This window comes from Haliotis cracherodii, unplaced genomic scaffold (genome assembly GCF_022045235.1).
Source record: "Haliotis cracherodii isolate W230 unplaced genomic scaffold, xgHalCrac1.p SCAF_26, whole genome shotgun sequence".
NCBI lineage: Eukaryota > Metazoa > Mollusca > Gastropoda > Lepetellida > Haliotidae > Haliotis > Haliotis cracherodii.
Genome location: NW_027266282.1, coordinates 2,732,665 through 2,753,986, shown reverse-complemented (window position 1 = coordinate 2,753,986; position 21,322 = coordinate 2,732,665). Strand labels below are relative to the sequence as shown.

Here is a 21,322-nt window from a genome sequence, read left to right as displayed (position 1 = left end):
CAATATTCCAAATATGTGTGACAATGAATGGTGGACAGAAACATGACAGAATCATGAAGAGGGTGTATTTATAGGCACTTTTCTGTAGCTGGGATCAGATCACTTGCATCACAGTTAGGGGACAGATACACAATAGTGATGTGTGGTGAGAACTAAACATGGTGATGCTGGCTTAGTTGTGGGTGGTCCCCACCTCATTTGGGCTTATCAAGGAGTTTTGTGCACAATTTCAATGCATGTCATATTTGCAAGTAAGTTTAAGTTTAATTATGTGAAAAGACTGAGAATATACAGCGCCATACCTTGTTTAATGGCTGGTATTGGTGTTCCCTTAATGCAGTCTTGAAAACCCACACGAGACATTGAACTCAACCAATGCTGCTTCAAACCCGTGAAGATCCAAGGTAGAATAGGTCATCAGCAACCCATGCTTGCCAAAAAAGGCGACTATGCTTGTCATAAAAGGCGACTAACGGGATTGGGTGGTCAGGCTCGCTGACTTGGTTGATGCATGTTATCTATCTCAATTGTGCTGATCAATGCTCATGATATTAATCACTGGATTGTCTGGTCCATACTCGATTATTTACAGACCGCCGTCATATAGCTGGAATATTGCTGAGTGAGGCGTAAAAATCCCCCAAAAAACAAACAATGCCGCTTCACTCAATACATTCGCCAACAGCAAATAATTTGTGTTTAATTCTGTTCTAGTAGAATGGAGATGAACAAACTGTGTTCAGTGTAGAGCAGGTGACCTGTATATTTATCAACAATGAAGCTAATTAAGGCCATTCCAGGAGATGGTTATGCAGATTCTAGAGACACAAATGCTTGCATCATGATGTAACACTAAATACACGAGTATGAAGGTCAAGGTCATTCAGATATTAAAACAAATAAGATGAATTATAATGACTTGACAGCATCATCTGTAGAAACAGCTGACAAAGAATTCATACAAAAAACCCCAACTCATTTTGTAAATAAAAATGTTTATTGGTCATGATCTATTACAAAGTTACCACATACTATATGACTTGAGGCTGAACAATATGGTGTGACAATGTCCAGACATGTGGATACAGCTCAACTCATACTGAAAGACATAAGGGCTGTTGAGCTGAAATATCCCAAATAAACATTCTTGCCCCAGAGTGTACCGGTACATGAAACACTGTGATGTGACACCCACGGTGGCGCTCCTAACACCTTCCTAGTTGGGGACAGGACATGGGGCAATCATGATGCTTTTGACAGTCAATTGATCAAAAATGTTTTAATACAAATGAAACCCGTGTACAACCCCCCATAAAGCTAAAACAAAGAACTACTCATGTAATCTCAATTGCACAAGTCTGTCCACATACTCATGTTGCTAGATGCCAACCTGTGACATTGACATGTACAGTGGACCTTGACAGCAGGAAACCGACCTGTGAAGATCAAGGTTAGGATAGGTCTTCAGCAACAATAGGTCTTCAGCTACAATATAGGTCTTCAGCAACAATATAGGTCTTCAGCAACACATGCTTGTTGAGACTAACGGGATCGGGTGGTCTGGACTTGGTTGATGCATGTCATCGTATCCCAATTGCGTGGATCGATGCTCATGATATCAATCACTGGAATATCTGGTCCAGGCTTGACTATTTACACACCACCATCATTTTCTATGTGCAAAGCGTGAAACAACAAACAAGTTAGGAAACCCTCCTGGAGGATCTTGTTAGGAACGCCAAAACATCCAAGAAATATAACCCATAATTCGTTAAAGTGGACATTTGCTAAAGTGGCATGTTTGCCTGGTTGTGTACAGTCTTGACCTACAAGGCTTCCCTGTACTCTAGTCCATCCAATACACAGTTGGGCACTTTCACCACCCTTGAATATGGATGATATTGGTAATCAAAATTCTATTCTGGCATGTGAATGCTTCTAATAAAAATGAAGAGAATAAAAAGTGTGTGGCGTTCCTGTATATTGTTAATGTGCAACATTAAAAACAGGGAAACTAAGACGTACAATTGCAATACAAATCAACATACCGTATTCGACGTAATAAGCGCCCCGCTCTCATAAGCGCCCACAGCGATATTTGCTAATATATTGGCTAGTGAACAATCCCAATTAGCACTCCTTCTGATTGATCAATGTACACAAGACTTATTTATTCGCGTATAATACGCACTCGTGTGTTATATGCATTCTCAATTATGGGCAATTAAATTCTGGAAAAATGTATCTGTCGCATATAAACATTTCAGTGTGTCAGCAGAAACCACGAAATTTATCTTTCAACTCTCTTTTTTCCACCAAAATAATATTCTTATAAGAGCCCCCTATTTCTAATTTTGAGAGTGCCCTGGGCCCTTATTACGTCGAATACGGTAATCTAAAAGAAAAACAAAAGAATATGATGGAAAAGAAAAGCATGAAACAAATCCCGATAGTTAATTAATGATAAAGGCAAACGTGAAGACAAGTAATTATGACAGAAAGGATGGAATGCAGAGCCCAAAACACAACCGAAACCGTTAGTATTGCTGCACGAGAATTCCAAGAAATGACTGTGTTTATGTCAAATAAATCAAACAAAAAGGCTATATCGCTAGTGAATACTACAGCTGTCGGGATTAGGAATCCTGAAGACTTAACAGAAAATGAGAATTGTTTTTACCATGATAACAGAGATAGGTACAAAATAACCATTTTATTAATGAATTTGTTGTCTTTCCAAAAAAGTTAACGGAAATGTCAAATAGGAATTTTCACACACAGAGCCTTTGTTCTGACCAGAACAAATACATTGCAAACTTAAGTATCCTTTCTCTCCCCTCCATCCAAAGACAAAACAAAACGACAAAATAACCAAACCCCATGTTTTAAGATAGACCCATCACAAAATCCCTCTTTGAGACACTTGACAGTTTCACAAGGTAGAACATGTGTGAAAGTTCCTGTATGACCGGAACAAATGTCAGTGTGATAGGAGCCAAATCTTGATGCGATATGAACCTCCAAAGGAACAAATGTTGGTTGTAAATGTTCTGCTGAAACTTACATACGCATGGAAGCAAATCTTGTTTACCATGTAATCAAGAGCACAGTGTAAAGGTGAAATACAATGTATTATGATTCTCCAGAGTACTGCGTGAGTGAGTGAGTTGGGTTTAACGCCGCTTTTAACAGTATTCTAGTTATATCGCGGCGTGTCAGCTCAATGTGGGACACGCCGAAGTGATGCAGGTCTCAGACGTTTACAACTTCGGTGAAACCCACGAGCACGGGTATGGTGCTGACAAACCTAGAAACATAATCGGGGCGAACTGGGATTCGAACCCACAATCATAGGTTTCTGGCATGTCCAAGGGACGCAACTCTGCACAGTGAATCGCGGCGCCTTAGACGACTGGGCCACCCGTGCCCCCCCCGGAGTAGTGACAGCAGATGACACTGGTGCAGTGACTACTGTAAAAGTTGTAGGTGTTGTATCAGACCAGGATACCTGGAGATACCTGCAGACTTCATCTGCACTTCAATAATAAATCTGGATATGTATTCAGCACTTCAAAATGTCAACAAAGAGAGTCACTTAGCCAAAGTTGCCATCAATATTCAAGAGCAATTTCCACATGAATACCAGAACTGATGACTAAACACTAAAACATCATTTGAACAAAATGTGATGGCCTCATAACAGCATAAGGAGAAACATACAGACCCTCAAGAGGGGAGAAGTTTACCGGGTCAGTATGAATATTGAGACAATAAAAAAGAATGGTCAAGGCAAAATAATTAATTTGCAAAGAGTGAAACATAGGTGTTGCATTCCACAACAAACCACACACATACCATGCATACCAAAGTTCATTACATTTTGAAACAAAATGGCAGAGTAATGGCCATAGCAAGCTTCAACTTTCAGAGGTCAAGTCAAGGTCAAAACATAAAACATTAGGGAGAAAATCAGGAACATATATATTATTCCCAATTACCAACTAGTTATGTATAAAATTGCCATAAATATAATAGAAAACATAGAAAATTAGGTTCAAGCATCTTGAACAATTATCATTTACGGGAAGAAGTATTTGAAGTTTGACCTCGTAACTTCACATATACCAATTTCATTACATTTTGAACAAATGACTTGAACATAAGCTATAAATAGCCTTTTCAATATGGCTGATGTTTCAGAGAAACGAGGTATGTTTTGTGTTTTCCAATATGCCTGCTGGCAGCCATATTTGGTTTCTGATTCAGATGCTTTGATGATATTCTGTGTCTGAGTGGGGTATTCATGTTAAATTACGGCATGGTATCTCAGCGGGCTAGCACTATAAATCGGTATCATTCCAGACTAGTACAAGCAGCCACACACACACACACACAAGTGCATGCACGTCGCTATATATGTGCAATAATCTTGGATGTGATGTTAAACCCCATTTCACCTCACCTCACCTCATATAGTATTAATATGGTGGTAGCTTTATACCAATGTCAGCATGATCAGAAGAACATGGTTGACTCAAAATACACATAATCCTCAATACAGAATTTCAAAAATAAGCTTAAAGTGTGTATTTTCAGTCTGTTTTTGATACAAACATGTTTGTGACATAATCATCATGATCATGCAGGAACGAGATATTGCATAGATTGATGTGTTTCAAGTCATCTGTTGTGATGACTTGATGACTGTAACAAGACAACAGTGGTGAGTATCATGTCATGATGGAAGGGAGTACAAATCTGGGTTATTATATCTTATACAACATGACAACATGATGTAGTGGTAAGGCATCGGCACGAGGGCAGCGGGGATACCCTGCTACCATACTGAAACACATGCCTTGCCTCCCGCCTCCACCACAAGTGTAACTATGGACAACTCAGAGATGCTGACCCCGAACTCAGGCCATTGGGGTTCAAATAAAGTCATTCAAAAACTAATTTGTAATCATTGTCAGATTGACGGGCTGTATTGTTTTGATTACTGGATATGTTTCAATAAAATTATATATGCTGTACACAGGATAGGCCAAATTGGATTCAAAGTATCACGATTCTGGCTAAATTGCAATGGTTGCCATCTCTGAGAACTGTATTAACAATGCATAACACACTGCTGCTTGTAATCATGGTAGTGTTTCAGTTCCAGGCCAGAACTTTTGTTTCTGTTGCTAATGTTTCAACCTGTCTTGAATCTTGCCATGAAATATTGCTATGTTTTTTAAAATTATTTAATTTTTTATTTCAAGAGCTTTTTTTTATGATGATGATCATGTTAATCAAGCAAATCTTATTTCAACATTTCTTGCATAATGTCATACCGACCACAAACATGAAATATGTAGCATGTATGGTGAGTTTAAAGAAAAAGTTGTAGTCAAAATGAGTGAAAAAAAGACTTGTCCCATTTGGCTGTTATGTATATGTCAGGCTCGGGTCAAGGCTTGGATGACTGATGGCAGTGATGCTAGACATGTGTGTTCAGGCTCAGCAACCAGGAGACTAGCGGAGGAGGAGGAGGAGGACATTGGGAGGAGGCTATGCTGCCAACTTCTGTCGCTTTGTGCTGGGGGCAGCTGTGTCCCCCTTCTTCACTGTGTTGTCTTTATCTGGGTCCACGAAGTCCTTCCCTGTTGTGTCGGTCAAGTTGACACACTCTTTGATGGCGCTGTTGGACACCTGGAGATACACAGACACTTATAGAGGATTGCCCGGGCAGCCTCCAACACTGACACACACAATGGGCAACAGATCCTAAATATCCTATAACAGTGCAGTTGGCCATTGCTTGACATCATGACAAATTCTCCATCTCAGGCACAGGAAGGAGCTCACTCCGTAAGTGGCAAATTAAGGGACTGACTCAAAAGTATGTACTGATCCAGTCTGCCACTGATCCAACACGGGACATTTACTCAGATGCTATGTTATATTTTGGTCTTTTTCACGGTTGGTATTGTTGAGTGCTTTTAAGGGGCTATTAACAACCGTTCGGCTCAAAGTCAGTACACTGTGTCTGAGTGGGGTATTTTTGTTAAACTGCGGCATAGTATCTCAGTGGGCCAGCACAATAAAATAGCATCAGTCCGAACTAGTACAAGCTGCCTTGACCTCATATGGGGGTCAATTAAAAGTTGTAACAGTCAAGATCCCGCCTTTGGGGCCTATAAATTAGATTTCATCAAATCAAATCAAATCATTAAAGCTCAAGCCATATTATCCCGAAGCCTCTTTAAGACCAAACACTGAGTGACTTTGAACTACAAGGTCATCCATCCATAAGCGAGAACATTATTTTTTGTACACATTGGTGGTGACATAAAGTCTGGATAATAAACTGCTTATACTTTTTGAATGACACTATTTACAAGTCATTTCAAACTGACTTGACATTTAACCCAGGTATGGCACATAACAGGTACTCAAGTTATTGTGTACACAAACATTTTTATGGCCAGTTCATACCTTCAGGTCATCCACTCACAAGTTGGACATTTTCCACAGGGGCATAAATGAAATATATAAGGTATGTAATCTCTCACAAGCACTTGGTTGAGAAAACCAATTGCAGTTGGAAGTCCTGACTTATTAAATGATTTTGTCCAACTTTCCATTTGATTTTGACTTGAGGTAGACTGATCATGACCCTGAGAGTTCCACAGAGGGAGGTTACTCACCTTGACTAGTGGGGTGTACTGGGGATGGTGATGCTCGTACACAGGGTTGTTGCTTGCACGGTTGTAGGCACACAGGAAGGCCCAGCGGCGGTCGGGGCTGGTGTTGGCGCTGGAGGTGTGCAGCAGGTTACTGTGGAAGAACAGGCCATCACCTGTGGACACAGCACTCTCTAGGTTATACCAGCAGTGTACTATTACTTACTGTATCTCCCTGTAAACAATTACACATACCCCAGACACTACCTCCCTCCACCCCAAGCCACTACCTCCATCTACCCCAGACACTACCCCCCTCCACCCCAGACACTACCCCCAGCCACTACCTCAATCTACCCCAGCCACTACCTCCCTCCACCCCAGACACTACCTCCATCTACCCCAGACACTACCTCCCTCCACCCTAGACACTACCTCCAGCCACTACCTCAATCTACCCCAGCCACTACCTCCCTCCATCCCAGCCACTACCGCCCTCCACCGCAGACACTACCTCCCTCCACCCCAGACACTACCCCCAGCCACTACCTACATCTACCCCAGACACTACCTCCTTCCACCCCAGCCACTACTGCCCTCCACCCCAGACACTATCTCCATCCACCCCAGACACTATCCCCAGCCACTACCTACATCTACCCAAGGCCACTACCTCCCTCCACCTCAGACACTACCTCCATCTACCCCAGACACTACCTCCCTCCACCCCAGACACTACCTCCAGCCACTACCTCAATCTACCCCAGCCACTACCTCCCTCCATCCCAGACACTACCGCTCTCCACCCCAGACACTACCTCCCTCCACCCCAGACACTACCCCCAGCCACTACCTACATCTACCCCAGACACTACCTCCTTCCACCCCAGCCACTACTGCCCTCCACCCCAGACACTACCTCCATCTACCCCAGACACTACCTCCATCCACCCCCGACACTACCTCCATCCACCCCAGACGCTACCTCCATCTACCCCAGACACTAACTCCCTTCACCCCAGCCACTACCTCCATCCACCCCAGACACTATCTCCATCTACCCCAGACACTACCCTATCCACCCGAGACACTACCTCCATCCACCCCAGACACTACCTCCATCTAACCCAGACACTACCCTCATCTATTCCAGACACTACCCTCACCTACTACAGACACTATCCTTTCAACCCCAGACACTACCCTCTCTACCCCAGACACTACCTCCATTTACCCCAGATACTACCTCCATCTACCCTAGATACTACTCTCTCTACCCCAGACACTACCTCCATCTACTCGACACTACCCTATCCATCCCAGACACTATCTCCATCCACCCCAGACACTACCCCAATCCACCCCAGACATTACCCTATCTACCCCAGATATTACCCTCAAGATCTACTCAAGACACTACATTGCCACCCAAGACACTACCCTATCCACCCCCGACACTACTCTCATTTACTCCAGATACTACCCTATCCACCCCCGACACTACCCCCATCCACCCCCGACACTACCCCCATCCACCCCAGACACTACCCCCATCCACCCCAGACACTACCCCTATCCACCCCAGACATTACCCTATCTACTCCAGACACTACCCTATCCACCCCTGACACTACCCCCATCCACCCCAGACACTACTCTCATCTACTCCAGATACTACCTTATCCACCCCAGACACTACCCTCATCTACTCAAGACACTACCTCGTCCACCCAAGACACTACCCATATCCACCCCTGACACTACCCCCATCCACCCCAGACACTACCCTCCCCTACTCTGTGGGTGTCCTCACCAGGCTTCATCTCCACATGCAGCTGCTCCAGCTGGCCCTGCAGCTCCTTGACCCGGGCCAGGTCAGCCCCGGTCTGGTCTCCAACAAACAGGTGCTCTATCCGACCACAACGATGAGACCCCTCTAGAATCTAAGTTTAAGCAGAAGGTATATTTCCTTTTGTATTGTACACCTCATGACCTCATTTATCTATCAAACCTATAGCACTTAAAAACACCTAAAGTTTCAGCCACTGACTCCGTGACTCACTGGCCAGAAATATATTGTTGGTCGATAAAAACATTAAATTAAATCTGTGAGACACGATTGCAGGTATCATCAAAGCACAGGCGTTAAAAGTATAAGAATGTTAAGTGATTACAAAGGCTGGATAGACGGACAGAGTGGCAGACAGGGCACCATCAGCTAAGGCGAGCTCTACACACTGTTGGTGCAAACTGTACTGGGAAGAATTCTCTGCATTCTGGCCACTTTCCCAAATACATCAGAAATACTTTTGTCAAAATGGCTACCATGGAAAGGTAATAACTATACAGTCAAGTCTCGTTAATCCGACAATCGGCTTTATCCGACACAAATGATTGGAATTGATTAAATCAGTGCTCTTTAGACCCGTTAATCCGACAGTCTCGCACTCTGACTCCGACACATCTACTTTGCAATGAATTGCTGAAATCACTCATTAATCAGTCTCGTTAATCCGACAATTATCAGCGTACTCCGCGGTCATCTGCCCGTGTTTTGATGCGAGACGAGTCACATGCCTATATTACCTCAATTTCATTTAACTCGGATACAAGTCCTGCTACCACTGAGGACATCCCTTTACAGGTCACCTCAGAACGACCTTTCGCGAACTTTGACCGACCAGTCAAATTACTTACAGGAAGTTGACATTAGCCACTAAGAAAGCAGCTTTCTTAAGCATTGCGGCATTAGTTTCAAATTAGCGACTTCCCCAAAAAATTACTATGCTTTAAAAATCAGTCAATTTTGAATTTGTCATACAGTCCGTAAAAGTAGTTTTGTGTTAAACCTTAGTGGTTGTATGATTAGAAAACACATTCCGCTGACAATGTAATACAACAATATGAATATTTCATTTTTCATTTTCCTAGGTGTTCGTATCGTTATCTATCATGTAGTTGTCCAATTGTCGATCACGAACGTTTGTACTACCTAATTTCACTTATCCGACATACTCGTTAATCCGACATAATCATATGCACCAACAATGTCGGAGTAACGGGACTTGACTGTATAAATTTCTTTGGTGAGACCACCCATGCAAAGTTTCAGCTTCATAGCTTCTTTGGCTTTCGGAACTACAATGGCTCCCGTGACTCACTATGGTCTGGTGGCTGGGGAACAACCTGACCTGCATCTGAGCTGACCTCAGATTTTATTTAAACCTATGAGCCTGAATGTTTTTCTAAGAAAAACACCTTGCAACAATGTAATTTTTTTGGCAGGCAATTTATTTTCTTCTGAACAGCCTGAAGCATTATAATTTGATAAAATCCCAGGCATCTCCCCCCCCCCCCCCCCCCCCGTCAAACACAAACACACACCCCTCTCTCTCCGGACTATTAACTGATTGGCTAGCTACAGTGAAGACAATCACTAAAGCTTAATGAACCAAGGACCTAATCTCTTGCATATGTATCAGGGGCGGATACAGCTTTTTTGACACAATTAAGATCTATTTATTGTCTTTGGTGGTAATTTATACAGAAATAAAGATTTTTTTCGAAATAAAAAAAAAGGCACACCCCCCACCTCTGTATCCACACATGTGTATTATTCTAAAATCAAAAAACCATTGTAAACAAAGTGCCTGACCTGAAGGCAGCCATTAGCCTTGGTACATGCATCGATGGAGATGAAGACAGTCAACATGTCAGGGAAGAGGCAGCCATTTTTGTACCAGTATCTGGAAGAACAGCATCACCACATCTTACAATAACATGGTACATTTCTTTAGCTGTGCTACTTTCAAGTAACTTAATTTCACACAAACAACATGAAAGCAACTGTTTGCTTACTGTCCTTGTTTCCCAAGGCATATCAATCACTTGTCAACCTTTTCATTCTAGAAAATCTTCACCAACCTACACACAGTCCATGTAGTCCTAATGCTATACAAGATTGCCCACAGAGTGTACCTTCTCCATCCTTGAGCCCAGCTACCCAGCCATGCTTGCCCCTCCATCCTTCACCCCAGCTACCCAGCCATGCTTGCCCCTCCATCCTCCACACCAGCTACCCAGCCATGCTTGCCCCTACATCCTTCAGCCCAGCCATGCTTGCCCCTCCATCCTTCAGACCATCTACCCAGCCATACTTGCCCCTTCATCCTAGCCATGCTTGCCCCTCCATCCTTCACCTCAGCCATGCTTGCCCCTCCATCCTTCACCCCAGCTACCCAGCCATGCTTGCCCCTCCATCCTTCACCCCAGCCATGCTTGCCCCTCCATCCTTCACCCCAGCCATGCTTGCCCCTCCATCCTTCAGCCCAGCTACCCAGCCATGCTTGCCCCTCCATCCTTCACCCCAGCCATGCTTGCCCCTCCATCCTTCACCCCAGCCATGCTTGCCCCTCCATCCTTCACCCCAGCCATGCTTGCCCCTCCATCCTTCACCCCAGCTACCCAGCCATGCTTGCCCCTCCATCCTTCAGCCAACCTACCCAGCCATGCTTGCCCCTCCATCCTTCAGCCCAGCTACCCAGCCATGCTTGCCCCTTCATCCTTCAGCCAACCTACCCAGCTATGCTTGCCCCTCCATCCTTCAGCCAAGCTATCAAGCCATGCTTGCCCCTCCATCCTTCAGCCCATCTACCCAGCCATGCTTGCCCCTCCATCCTTCAGCCAACCTACCCAGCCATGCTTGCCCCTCCATCCTTCAGCCCAGCTACCCAGCTATGCTTGCCCCTCCATCCTTCAGCCAACCTACCCAGCCATGCTTGCCCCTCCATCCTTCAGCCCAGCTACCCAGCCATGCTTGCCCCTTCATCCTTCAGCCAACCTACCCAACCATGCTTGCCCCTCCATCCTTCAGCCAAGCTATCAAGCCATGCTTGCCCCTCCATCCTTCAGCCCATCTACCCAGCCATGCTTGCCCCTCCATCCTTCAGCCCAGCTACCCAGCCATGCTTGCCCCTCCATCCTTCAGCCAACCTACCCAGCCATGCTTGCCCCTCCATCCTTCAGCCAACCTACCCAGCCATGCTTGCCCCTCCATCCTTCAGCCCAGCCTTGCTTGCCTCTCCATCCTTCAGCCAACCTACCAAGACATGCTTGCCCCCAGTGTGTGCGGCAGCTCTTCAGCCAACCTACCCAGCCATGCTTGCCCCCAGTGTGTGCGGCAGTTTTTCAGCCAACCTACCAAGACATGCTTGCCCTCAGTGTGTGCGGCAGTTTTTCAGCCAACCTACCAAGACATGCTTGCCCCCAGTGTGTGCGGCAGTTTTTCAGCCAACCTACCAAGACATGCTTGCCCCCAGTGTGTGCGGCAGTTCTCCAGACAACCTACCCAGCCATGCTTGCCCCCAGTGTGTCAGGCAGTTCTTCAGCCAACCTACCCAGCCATGCTTGTCCCCAGTGTGTGCGGCAGTTCTCCAGACAACCTACCCAGCCATGCTTGCCCCCAGTGTGTGCGGCAGTTCTCCAGACAACCTACCCAGCCATGCTTGCCCCCAGTGGTGAGGCAGTAGTTCTTCAGCCAACCTACCCAGCCATGCTTGCCCCCCGTGTGTGAGGCAGTTCTTCAGCCAACTTACCCATAATCCTGATGCCAGACATGCTTGCCTCCAGTAAATGCTTCCTTCATCATCAGCTTGGTGTGGTAGTGATAAACTTCACCACCAAGCAACTGGAAATAAAAAGAAGGCTTGTTTTGTTTTACACAACAGCCAATAATATTACAGTCCTTTTGACATCAGACCTAAAAATAAACATGACATTGGAACATATGTTTTCATCCCTAGTTTCCAGAGGAGATATTGCTTGGGTGAGATCAAGGGACAGCTCTACAATGAAACTGCATCACAATGCTTTGTAGACCACAATCAAAGGCAGTCACAATCAAATGACATCACTTACGTCTTTGCCACTGTTCAAGTCCAGGTTCTCTCTGATTATGTATCTGGTTTTGTTAACACCATGGCTCTTTGATTTCACCAAAATGGTAAATGTCAGAAGACTTGCATCACTTTGGGTTTTCCTCCAATATTAAGCTGACACGTTGTGATAAAACTCACTCATTCTCTGCCACTGGTTTGAGCATCGATCCACTCAAATGGGATACCATGACATACACCACCTAAGTCATTGAGCCTGACCAAGTGATCCTATTAGTTGCCTCTTACGACAAGCATAGTCACCTCTTATGACAAGAGAGGGTTGCTGAAGACCTATTCTAACCCAGATCATAAGAAATGCTCTGCCACTGAAGCTGGTTAGCTGTACTTGTTACATCAAAACACTTCTTATTATTGGTTATCGTGATTATAATCTGAAAAAGTTGGAAGAACGACTTTTGATGATCAAGTGAATCTCACCCTTGTGTCCATTAAGATCAAATATATCATCGATCAAAGTCAGGCAAGCATTGGAGTTTCAAACTTTTATCAACTTGTAGCGAAATATTTGCTATCAAATTACAAAACAGACCAACTTGATACAAAGTTGCAGCAAACATTCCATGACAAGCCTTGTGAAAAGTGTGTACATCACTCAGGCATCTACATCTCATGTGCTACCTTGGCATGTAAATACCTGGAAAGCTTCGGCTGTTAGCACTACTAATAAACCCCATTCATGGAAACAGCTGCATTACTGTCTGGAATAAATACCCTGGATCCATCTACTACCAGTGATTTATCTAGGATTCAAAGTGCTCTTAGCAGGAAGATTGGAAAGAAATTGTTATTGTGTTCAAACTTGGGATTTCTATTAAAGTTCTTATTTTTCTAAGCTCAGGGGCATTTTAACACCAAATTGTAACATTGCATTCATGCAATAAAACTAAGCATTAAACATGTTAAAGCCTCTTATGACACCTTTAAAAAGCCATAACATTAGTTATAACCATATTAGCATGAATTGGGAAATGTTAAATTGCAATTTGGGAAATTATACTGACCTTTTCTCCAAACTCGGGACTGAATATCGACCTCTGATCAGGTCTAGATACATCCCTGACCATAGCATAATTTAAGCAAAATTTGAATAGCACAATGCATTAAGAGTTTTCCCATTAATCTGTGCTAGGACAAAGGAGGATGTGACATCACTTTCAAACCAAAGCTAGGTGGTGAGTGGGTATGATGGTTTGAGGGGATTTGTCAACATAGCATGGAGACAAAATCCTGACAATACACTGGGTAATCTATGCATGGTGGCAGGTGTGTGTTTGTTGTGGTGCCCACCTTCTCCGATGTGCTGACAACCTTCTCACACCGCCCCACCATGCCAGTCACATCATCCCCGGGGTGGCTCCAGATGCATAGCTTGCTCTGGCGATCCTCACCATCAGAAACCTGAAACACAGCAGTCTCTCCAACACAGAGCATCTCTCTAATATAGATCTCCCTCAACACATATATCTAAACTCAACACCAACATAACACAAGAAATCTCATCTCAGTGTGACCTTCAAAATTATGGTCTTACAAATCATATAATGTTTTCTTACATCACAAAAACATTTAACAGGTTTTACACACCATAATTATTAACAGAGACTCATAATTAAGACTTAGATCAACTGGCCTTAATTATAGGCACAAGTAACATGGACTTCAACCTCAAAATGCCAATCAAGAACTGGCTTCAAAATAAATTTGGTTAAAAAGTACACCGCTTTGGTCAAATTCTAACTATTCAACAATCTTAAGGTTAGCATGTCAACGTATCTGATCTAGGCCAGCAAGGCTCATCTTTAGACTGAGGGCAGGGCAGGAACTAGCAATACAGCACCTTCCTTGACAACAACGGCCTGGCTTTTTACTTACCAAGCAGCCGCCATATGACAATCCAAGAACAAAGTTGTACTTAACTCAAAATATGTGACATGGTGTTTAGTAAATAAGAAAAAAAATTACATTGCTATTTATGGCTTTTGGATGGCCATGTTTAAAATTGAATCAGAATTCTGTAAACAGATTTTTGAGACATCATTAATAGAGTTGTACCCAAAATTCAGGTTCAAAAACATAGCTTTCCGCAGGTTCAGAGAAAATGCAGAAAATGTATGATACACTGAGGTACATGAGATGAAAGGTTACATCGACATATGTGAGACTGCACATAAACCATACACACTGCATACATGCAGAAATGGCAGAGGAATGGACCAGTGATGGACAAAATCTGAAATTTCAATATGGCTGCCATAGTGCCTAGGTTAAAACTTTGATAGGAATTATTTGAGACAGACATCATCATGATCATTGCTAGGATCATCCCAAAAGATTTTTGACATCAGGGATTGTAGTTTGAGAGATCCCATTTGGGTGAAGGGGCAGCCAATGTGCCATGAACTTCCTCCAACCTTCTGTTCAGGTGTGTTCATGAATCAGATGACTCTACTGTTCACCAATGTTATAGTGTAAACCCACTACCTTGGTGTATTGTTGACAACTGCTCATGATAAGTAGACAACACTGAACATCCATGTCACAGCTTGCAATGCACCAAAAGGTATGGAACATGTTAAATATAATAATAAATGAGAGAGCCCAAATGATTAAAGTCTTCATGATGGCAAGTAAGACATACTTCCATCATGTCCACCAGAGCTCTGTTTAAAGGCCACATGATCGGAGATCTAAGCGTACCGTACCCCGTATGCATGCTTTACGATGGCATCACTGCCTTCCAGGGTGTCACGGACCTTCGTCAACTCTTCACTGTCTAGGAGGCCTCTGAATAACAATATACCATGATGTATACAACCACAGCTTTCAGCATGTTCAGTACTACTGGGGTGGGGTTATCACATGAATGCAGTGTCTGAAATAACTGCCTGCACACCTGCCCATAGCTGGTATTGTTTCTGCCGGGCTGCATGAAATTTTCCTCTGCCTGCCCAACTGTCTAAAAGAAAATTTTAAGACTACTTACATATTCACTTATATAATAAATCCTCGTAGATTCTCTGGCGATTGTTTGCATTACCTCAACTGAATTATAACTTTATTTGTCTCTTATTTTTGCAATTTTTTAACATAAATAATGTCTGAATGTGAACAGGCAACTTTTAAAATGGACAGGCAACATTTATGGGTCACCTGCTCGACTGGGGTTTTAAAATTAGTGCATGAATGTAACTAGCATCCATACATAGCAGAAGTAACTCAGTGAGATTGAACCACTTCCTTTCTGTCACATGACATGGCATGTGCCAGTTATCACAAAAAATGTTTTGCACAGCTTTCATCAGTATTTCAACAACATCAGGGCTAAGCAGGCCATGTTATCTCCACAGGGGGAACCAGGACTTCAGCACCATGTGATCAAAACTAAGTACTAAGTTGCATTAAATTCTTATAATACCATCAGTTCATGGCATCATTAAAATTGGTTGTATGAATAAACTGGTCAGTGAGTTGGGTTTAACGCCTGTTCTGAAGCGTCCGGGAACAAGTGTCATATTCCTGGACACAGTGGTTGATTCATGGGTACACAACAGCTTCATGGAAAGCGTTAAAGTTGACATGCAGCACGTGCTTCTTGCTTAATGAGCGTAAAATGCACATGCTCTGCAAACAGTGAATTTCAGTTGGCTTCTGGCGTTCATAGGAGCAAGTAGTAAATGGATATCTCTCTGTAAGTTACAAAATAGTGAATTAGAATAGTACGGAAATAGAATAGAATAGAAATAGTTGAGAGAGCTACCCATTTACATTGTTTACATACGCTAATCAAACAACAACTTCATTTTTAGTTTCAAATCCATTTCATTTTATGTTATTACATTTCCATTGTTTATTACATTACAAGGGGAATTCACGTTTAGTTGATTACAAGGGGATTTCACGTTTAGTTAATTACAAGGGGAATTCACGTTTAGTTGATTACAAGGGGATTTCACACTTAGTTGATTGCAAGGGGATTTTACGATTAGTTAATTACAAGAGGAATTCACGTTTAGATGATTGCAAGGGGATTTCACGTTTAATTGATTACAAGGGGATTTCACGTTTAGTTAATTACAAGGGGAATTCACGTTTAGTTGATTACAAGGGGATTTCACGCTTAGTTGATTGCAAGGGGATTTTACGATTAGTTAATTACAAGGGGAATTCACGTTTAGTTGATTGCAAGGTAAGTTCATGTTTAGTTAATCTGAGTTTAGTCTTCCACTGCGAACCAACGCCTCTTTGATTGATATTACAGTTATATCTTGGCATGTCAGCATAATGTGGGAGGAAAGCCCGAAATGATGCCGGTATCAGATTTACCACTTTGGTGAAACCCACGAGCATGGGTAAGGTGCTGACAAACCAAGGCAAAGAATTGGGGCGAACCAAGATTCGAAATAACATTCATAGGTTTCTAGCATGCCCAAGGAATGCAACTCTGCACAGCGACCGGGCCACCTGTGCTCCCCAGTTGTATGAAACGCTCATAAGAACATCATCAAGTTCTTGAGCATTCAAACATTTTGTTTGCAACCATGAGTTTGTTGAATCTTCACTGACAGACTTTACTCTGTATGCTTGTCAACAACGTTGGTCCTTGGAATAGGCCCCACAGTCATCAGTTTAAAACAGTAACAATATAACTATAACATGAAGTGATATACTTGATAATATACATGTAAACCTAGGCTGGGGTGAGGTTTTTTACTGACTTATAAATACTGTACCTGACAAGTATGTAGCCCGCCTCATTGAAGTCTGACAGCATCTTGGGAGTGACCTCGAGGTCACCGCCTGTGTACGTGTATTCTGTAACAAAACATATTTGGTTATATACCATAGTATAGCATGTACTTGTTTTGGTTGGTTGGTTTGTAAGTTGTTTACAATATTCCAGCTATATGACGGTGGTTTGTAAATAATCGAAAATAAAACGATGACATGCATCAACCAAGTCAGCGAGTCTGACCACCTGATCCCGTTAGTCGCCTTTTACAACAAGCATAGTCACCTTTTATGGCAAGCATGGGTTGCTGAAGACCTATTCTACCCTCGAATCTTCACGGGTCTACTTGTTTTGGAGGATAAACTGTAACTAAACATGCGAAATGTGGTTCACATCGTGTTCAAGATTACCTCACTTATATAGCGACATGCATGCACATATGAGTGTGTGGTTGCTTGTACCAGTGTGGACTAATGTATAGTGCTAGCCCACTGAGATACCATGCCACAGTTTAACATGGATACCCCATTCAGTATACTGACTCCAAGCCGACCAGTCCTTGTTTTAGCCCCTTAATGCAGAAGAGGGCCAGGCAGGTTAGCAACAAGTACCATCTTTTAACGTCTTTGAGTATGTGGTGGCCAAAGGATCAAACCCACGAACTTCCGCATGGACACTCTACCACGAGATTACAGAGGCGGTCATCCACGGAGATAAAACAGAAGTCACTAGAAAACAGACATTGTTACTAGTATTACACATTGTGTATTGGTAGATTTCTTTGGGTATTCAAAATAATTTTACTCCCTTGAGTCCAGTACTTTTAAACTAATGAGTAAACATTTTTCTTTATGATTCTGCTTAAAATGCTGTTGACTTGATAAACAAGGGAATATGGATATAGCAGTCACCATTTCCGTCCGTCCATCAGCTTTTTCCGGAGCAGAACTCCAAAACCTTTGCTTATTTCTTTTTGAAACTTGCAATAAAGATCAGTCTAGTGGTGAACTGGTGCCTTTTGATGATTAAGGAAGTTTATTTTTTTATATTTTCATGATGACAAGTTGGACTTTACTGAAACTGAGGGTTGCGCTCATTTCCGGAAATCAGTCTAGTGTTGGTAGAAGGTATCCAATGGCAATGAAACAAATGCCTGCATCCGCTTAGTAAATTTAAACCTAAATACAGGTACCCAGTCTTCTCATCATAGTTATACTATTGGGGCTGTGGCATGAGCAGAAATGACATTTTCAATATGGCTGCCATTGTGGCCATTTCTATAATTGTATCAATTTAATCTGAGGATTATTATCATGTATATAGCTTGTATCATACATAAAACAATTCAGCTGTGTTAACTCAGAGGTTTCAATGGTGATGTACAACATGCAGTAAACTAGATGAAACTGTATTACATGAAGGTCAAAGGTTGTATCTGGGTCAAAAATCCAAATAGATAAGAACATGAGGCCATGATGCACACCACCCATCCCTGTTTGATGTCCACACAAATGACGAATGATGATGATATAGCAAAAGGCACCACTTTAGACCCTGGTAATTTTATTTACTAATTCAAAAATGCATATTATGGACTATAATTTTAGACTGGTTCACCTCGTTTTCAGTGCTTTTCTGGCAGCGCTGCGCGAAGCGACACCTATCAAGGATCAAAGAATGAGAAACTGTATATCATAACAAAGGTATACAATAAAGAGCTGCAGCCAAACTGACGTGTTTTGTTGCAGTGCTTAATCAATCATTGTATTATCGGTAATCCTTAGGTCTGTGGTTTTTGCAACTGCTGAAATGTGCATATTACATAACATGTAGTACATTCACCACATCAGATCTGGATAGATAACCCAATGATAGATGAAATAATTACCCCTGACACCATGCGAACCACTGATTGCTTTATTACCTTGACACCCCATAGCCAGCGGGGAACATTATTGACATATTTGCAGTCCTTGTCAGGTAATGTGAGTAGTCCTACCACTATTTATACCTGTAATACAGTCATTAACGGAGCATCAAGTGAATGCAACACATACACAGGTGGAGGGTTATAACTTATACCATGAATTTATTTTGTTTTAACATGGATGACAAGGGATCGAGTGAGTAGTATCTGTTGCATTATATGCAATTTGCCTGAAAAATAAAAACTTGAAGAATAGTAAAAGGAAATTTACAAAAGCGCTTTATGATGGAGCAAAGAAAGGCTGCTACCATGAGTACTTTATAAAAATGTAATGTGTGATACGAGTTTTGGTAACCAAAAAAAAAGAGGGAAATCATTTTTACGAAACGATCGACTGGAGTTTCTATGGTAGGCCACCACAGCATGTAACTAACAAACTCGCAGACGAAGTCGAAGGCCGAGCTACCTGTAGTAGGGTCCTGATAGTGGCTGTAGTAGCTGAGAGCTGCGATAGGGTCCGACAATCAAGACAAGTCTTGACCCAATCGCGGATCGCAAGTGCTGAATCGATGTACAACAAACGTATCTTTTGCGAAGAGAAGTGACAATCATCTTGTTATGTTAAGGATCTTTAAATTGATATATTACCTCGAAGTGGCATCGTCAATTTGCTTCTCAAAACAACAACAACAAAAAACAACTACAACACTCTCGATCGATCTCCACTGATCAGCTGTTCAGCTGTGCGGTACCGGAAACAGGTCACCTTTCATTCGGAGAAATATCGGCCTTTTCCGGGAGAACTCGGGGACCTCCGAAAACTGGTATTCGCTAACTGTTGCGCTGAGGCAGTCAGTTGGCACGCCAAAATGTCCATAACCAACGTATTATTTCCCATTTATGGGCGAGATTTTATCATGAGCGATAAGTCACAACGTAGTTAAACCAAGGATCTGCCATGCATAACCCACTGAACTAGTTTCTAATTTACATGGAGGTTTTGAATGAGAGAGAGAATTTATCGATGTCAACTTAATTCTTTATTATGAGGAGTATAAGCTAGCTTACTCCTTCATCACTTAGTTCCTACATGCTTGCTAATTTCCTATGCAAGTAGTTTAATTCCATCAACTTTATAATGACAACAGGTATAATACACGAGATATGATAATGATGATGATAGATGGCTGTAATACACCCGATAATCGAGCGTGACAGTCCTTGAAGATTGTCTGAAGCCATAATAAAGCAAAGGCCACTTCGTCTGCACTGCGATCCTCATATAGTCCCAAACTCCGAGGGCAGATTCCAAACAATACACAAACAGTGATTCGGACTTTCGTGATACATGTACGATTAAATCATTTCATAAGGTTAGGATCAGAGGTGGACCGGAGTTTGCTTCCATTGATTTGATTGTTGTTTGGACTCGGACTGGGTGTGGGGAACGCAGGCTTCAACCATAGTCACTTATCGTCTACAAGAACCTTTAAGCATCAGCTTCAAACAGAGCTAGACTGTCACGAGACATGTTGTGCCTGCTGCGTTTGTGATCCGACGTGAGAAGCTTTTGAGTTCTGCGAGCTGATGCTTTCTTCATTGCCAAAGAAGTTTCTCTAATAATGGAATGAACCTTCTCCTGTGGAATGCCCTTTGAACTCAAAATATGACGCTTAGTCAATGGCGGGTCAGCCATCACCATACCGTGGAATGTCTGGATCATTGTTGGCGTTGCCGACATCACATGTCAACCAGGGTCGCCTTCAAGGCGTTCGCTGCCCCCTCTTTACCGTGGCATAGGAAAGGGCATCCTGTGTTATCTTCATATCTTCATGGATGTCATTTAGTGGTAGCCCGTTTTTCTGCAAGTTCTTGATCACTTCTGCACGTTTCCCACAGCCCACAGGCCTCAGACCCCATTTTTCAAAATGCCAAAATATTTCAGTCATTTCAAAATTATTTTTCCACCAGATTGATAAATGGATAAAAAGTTATTAAGAAATTCAAAAGGCCTTAAAAATCACAATAGTTTAATCAT

The 21,322-nt window shown here is 42.7% G+C and overlaps 1 protein-coding gene across 2 annotated transcripts; it reads right to left on the bottom strand.

Annotated features, from left to right (window-relative positions):
• Positions 1-986: 986 nt before the first annotated feature.
• On the bottom strand, positions 987-20,015 carry LOC139472980 (L-proline trans-4-hydroxylase-like). 2 transcript variants are annotated; one of them, XM_071255474.1, is made up of 9 exons: positions 19,933-20,015; positions 17,359-17,440; positions 15,331-15,412; positions 13,916-14,026; positions 12,266-12,357; positions 10,327-10,417; positions 8,485-8,614; positions 6,696-6,847; positions 987-5,697 (listed from the first exon to the last, which is right to left on the bottom strand). In XM_071255474.1, exons 1-9 carry the CDS (start codon positions 19,943-19,945, stop codon positions 5,557-5,559), a joined length of 894 nt encoding a protein of 297 aa, XP_071111575.1. In that variant the 5' UTR covers positions 19,946-20,015; the 3' UTR covers positions 987-5,556. The 2 variants fall into 2 exon arrangements, with proteins under 2 accessions (XP_071111575.1, XP_071111577.1); XM_071255476.1 differs by lacking the exon at positions 19,933-20,015 and adding an exon at positions 19,751-19,843.
• Positions 20,016-21,322: the final 1,307 nt, after the last annotated feature.

Coding starts and splice junctions, on each gene's coding strand:
- LOC139472980 (XM_071255474.1), bottom strand. Junction 12,358..13,915: donor TTGTCAGCACATCGGAGAAG/GTGGGCACCACA, acceptor TTTTATTTCCAG/TTGCTTGGTGGTGAAGTTTA. Junction 6,848..8,484: donor GCATGTGGAGATGAAGCCTG/GTGAGGACACCC, acceptor CTGTGTCCACAG/GTGATGGCCTGTTCTTCCAC.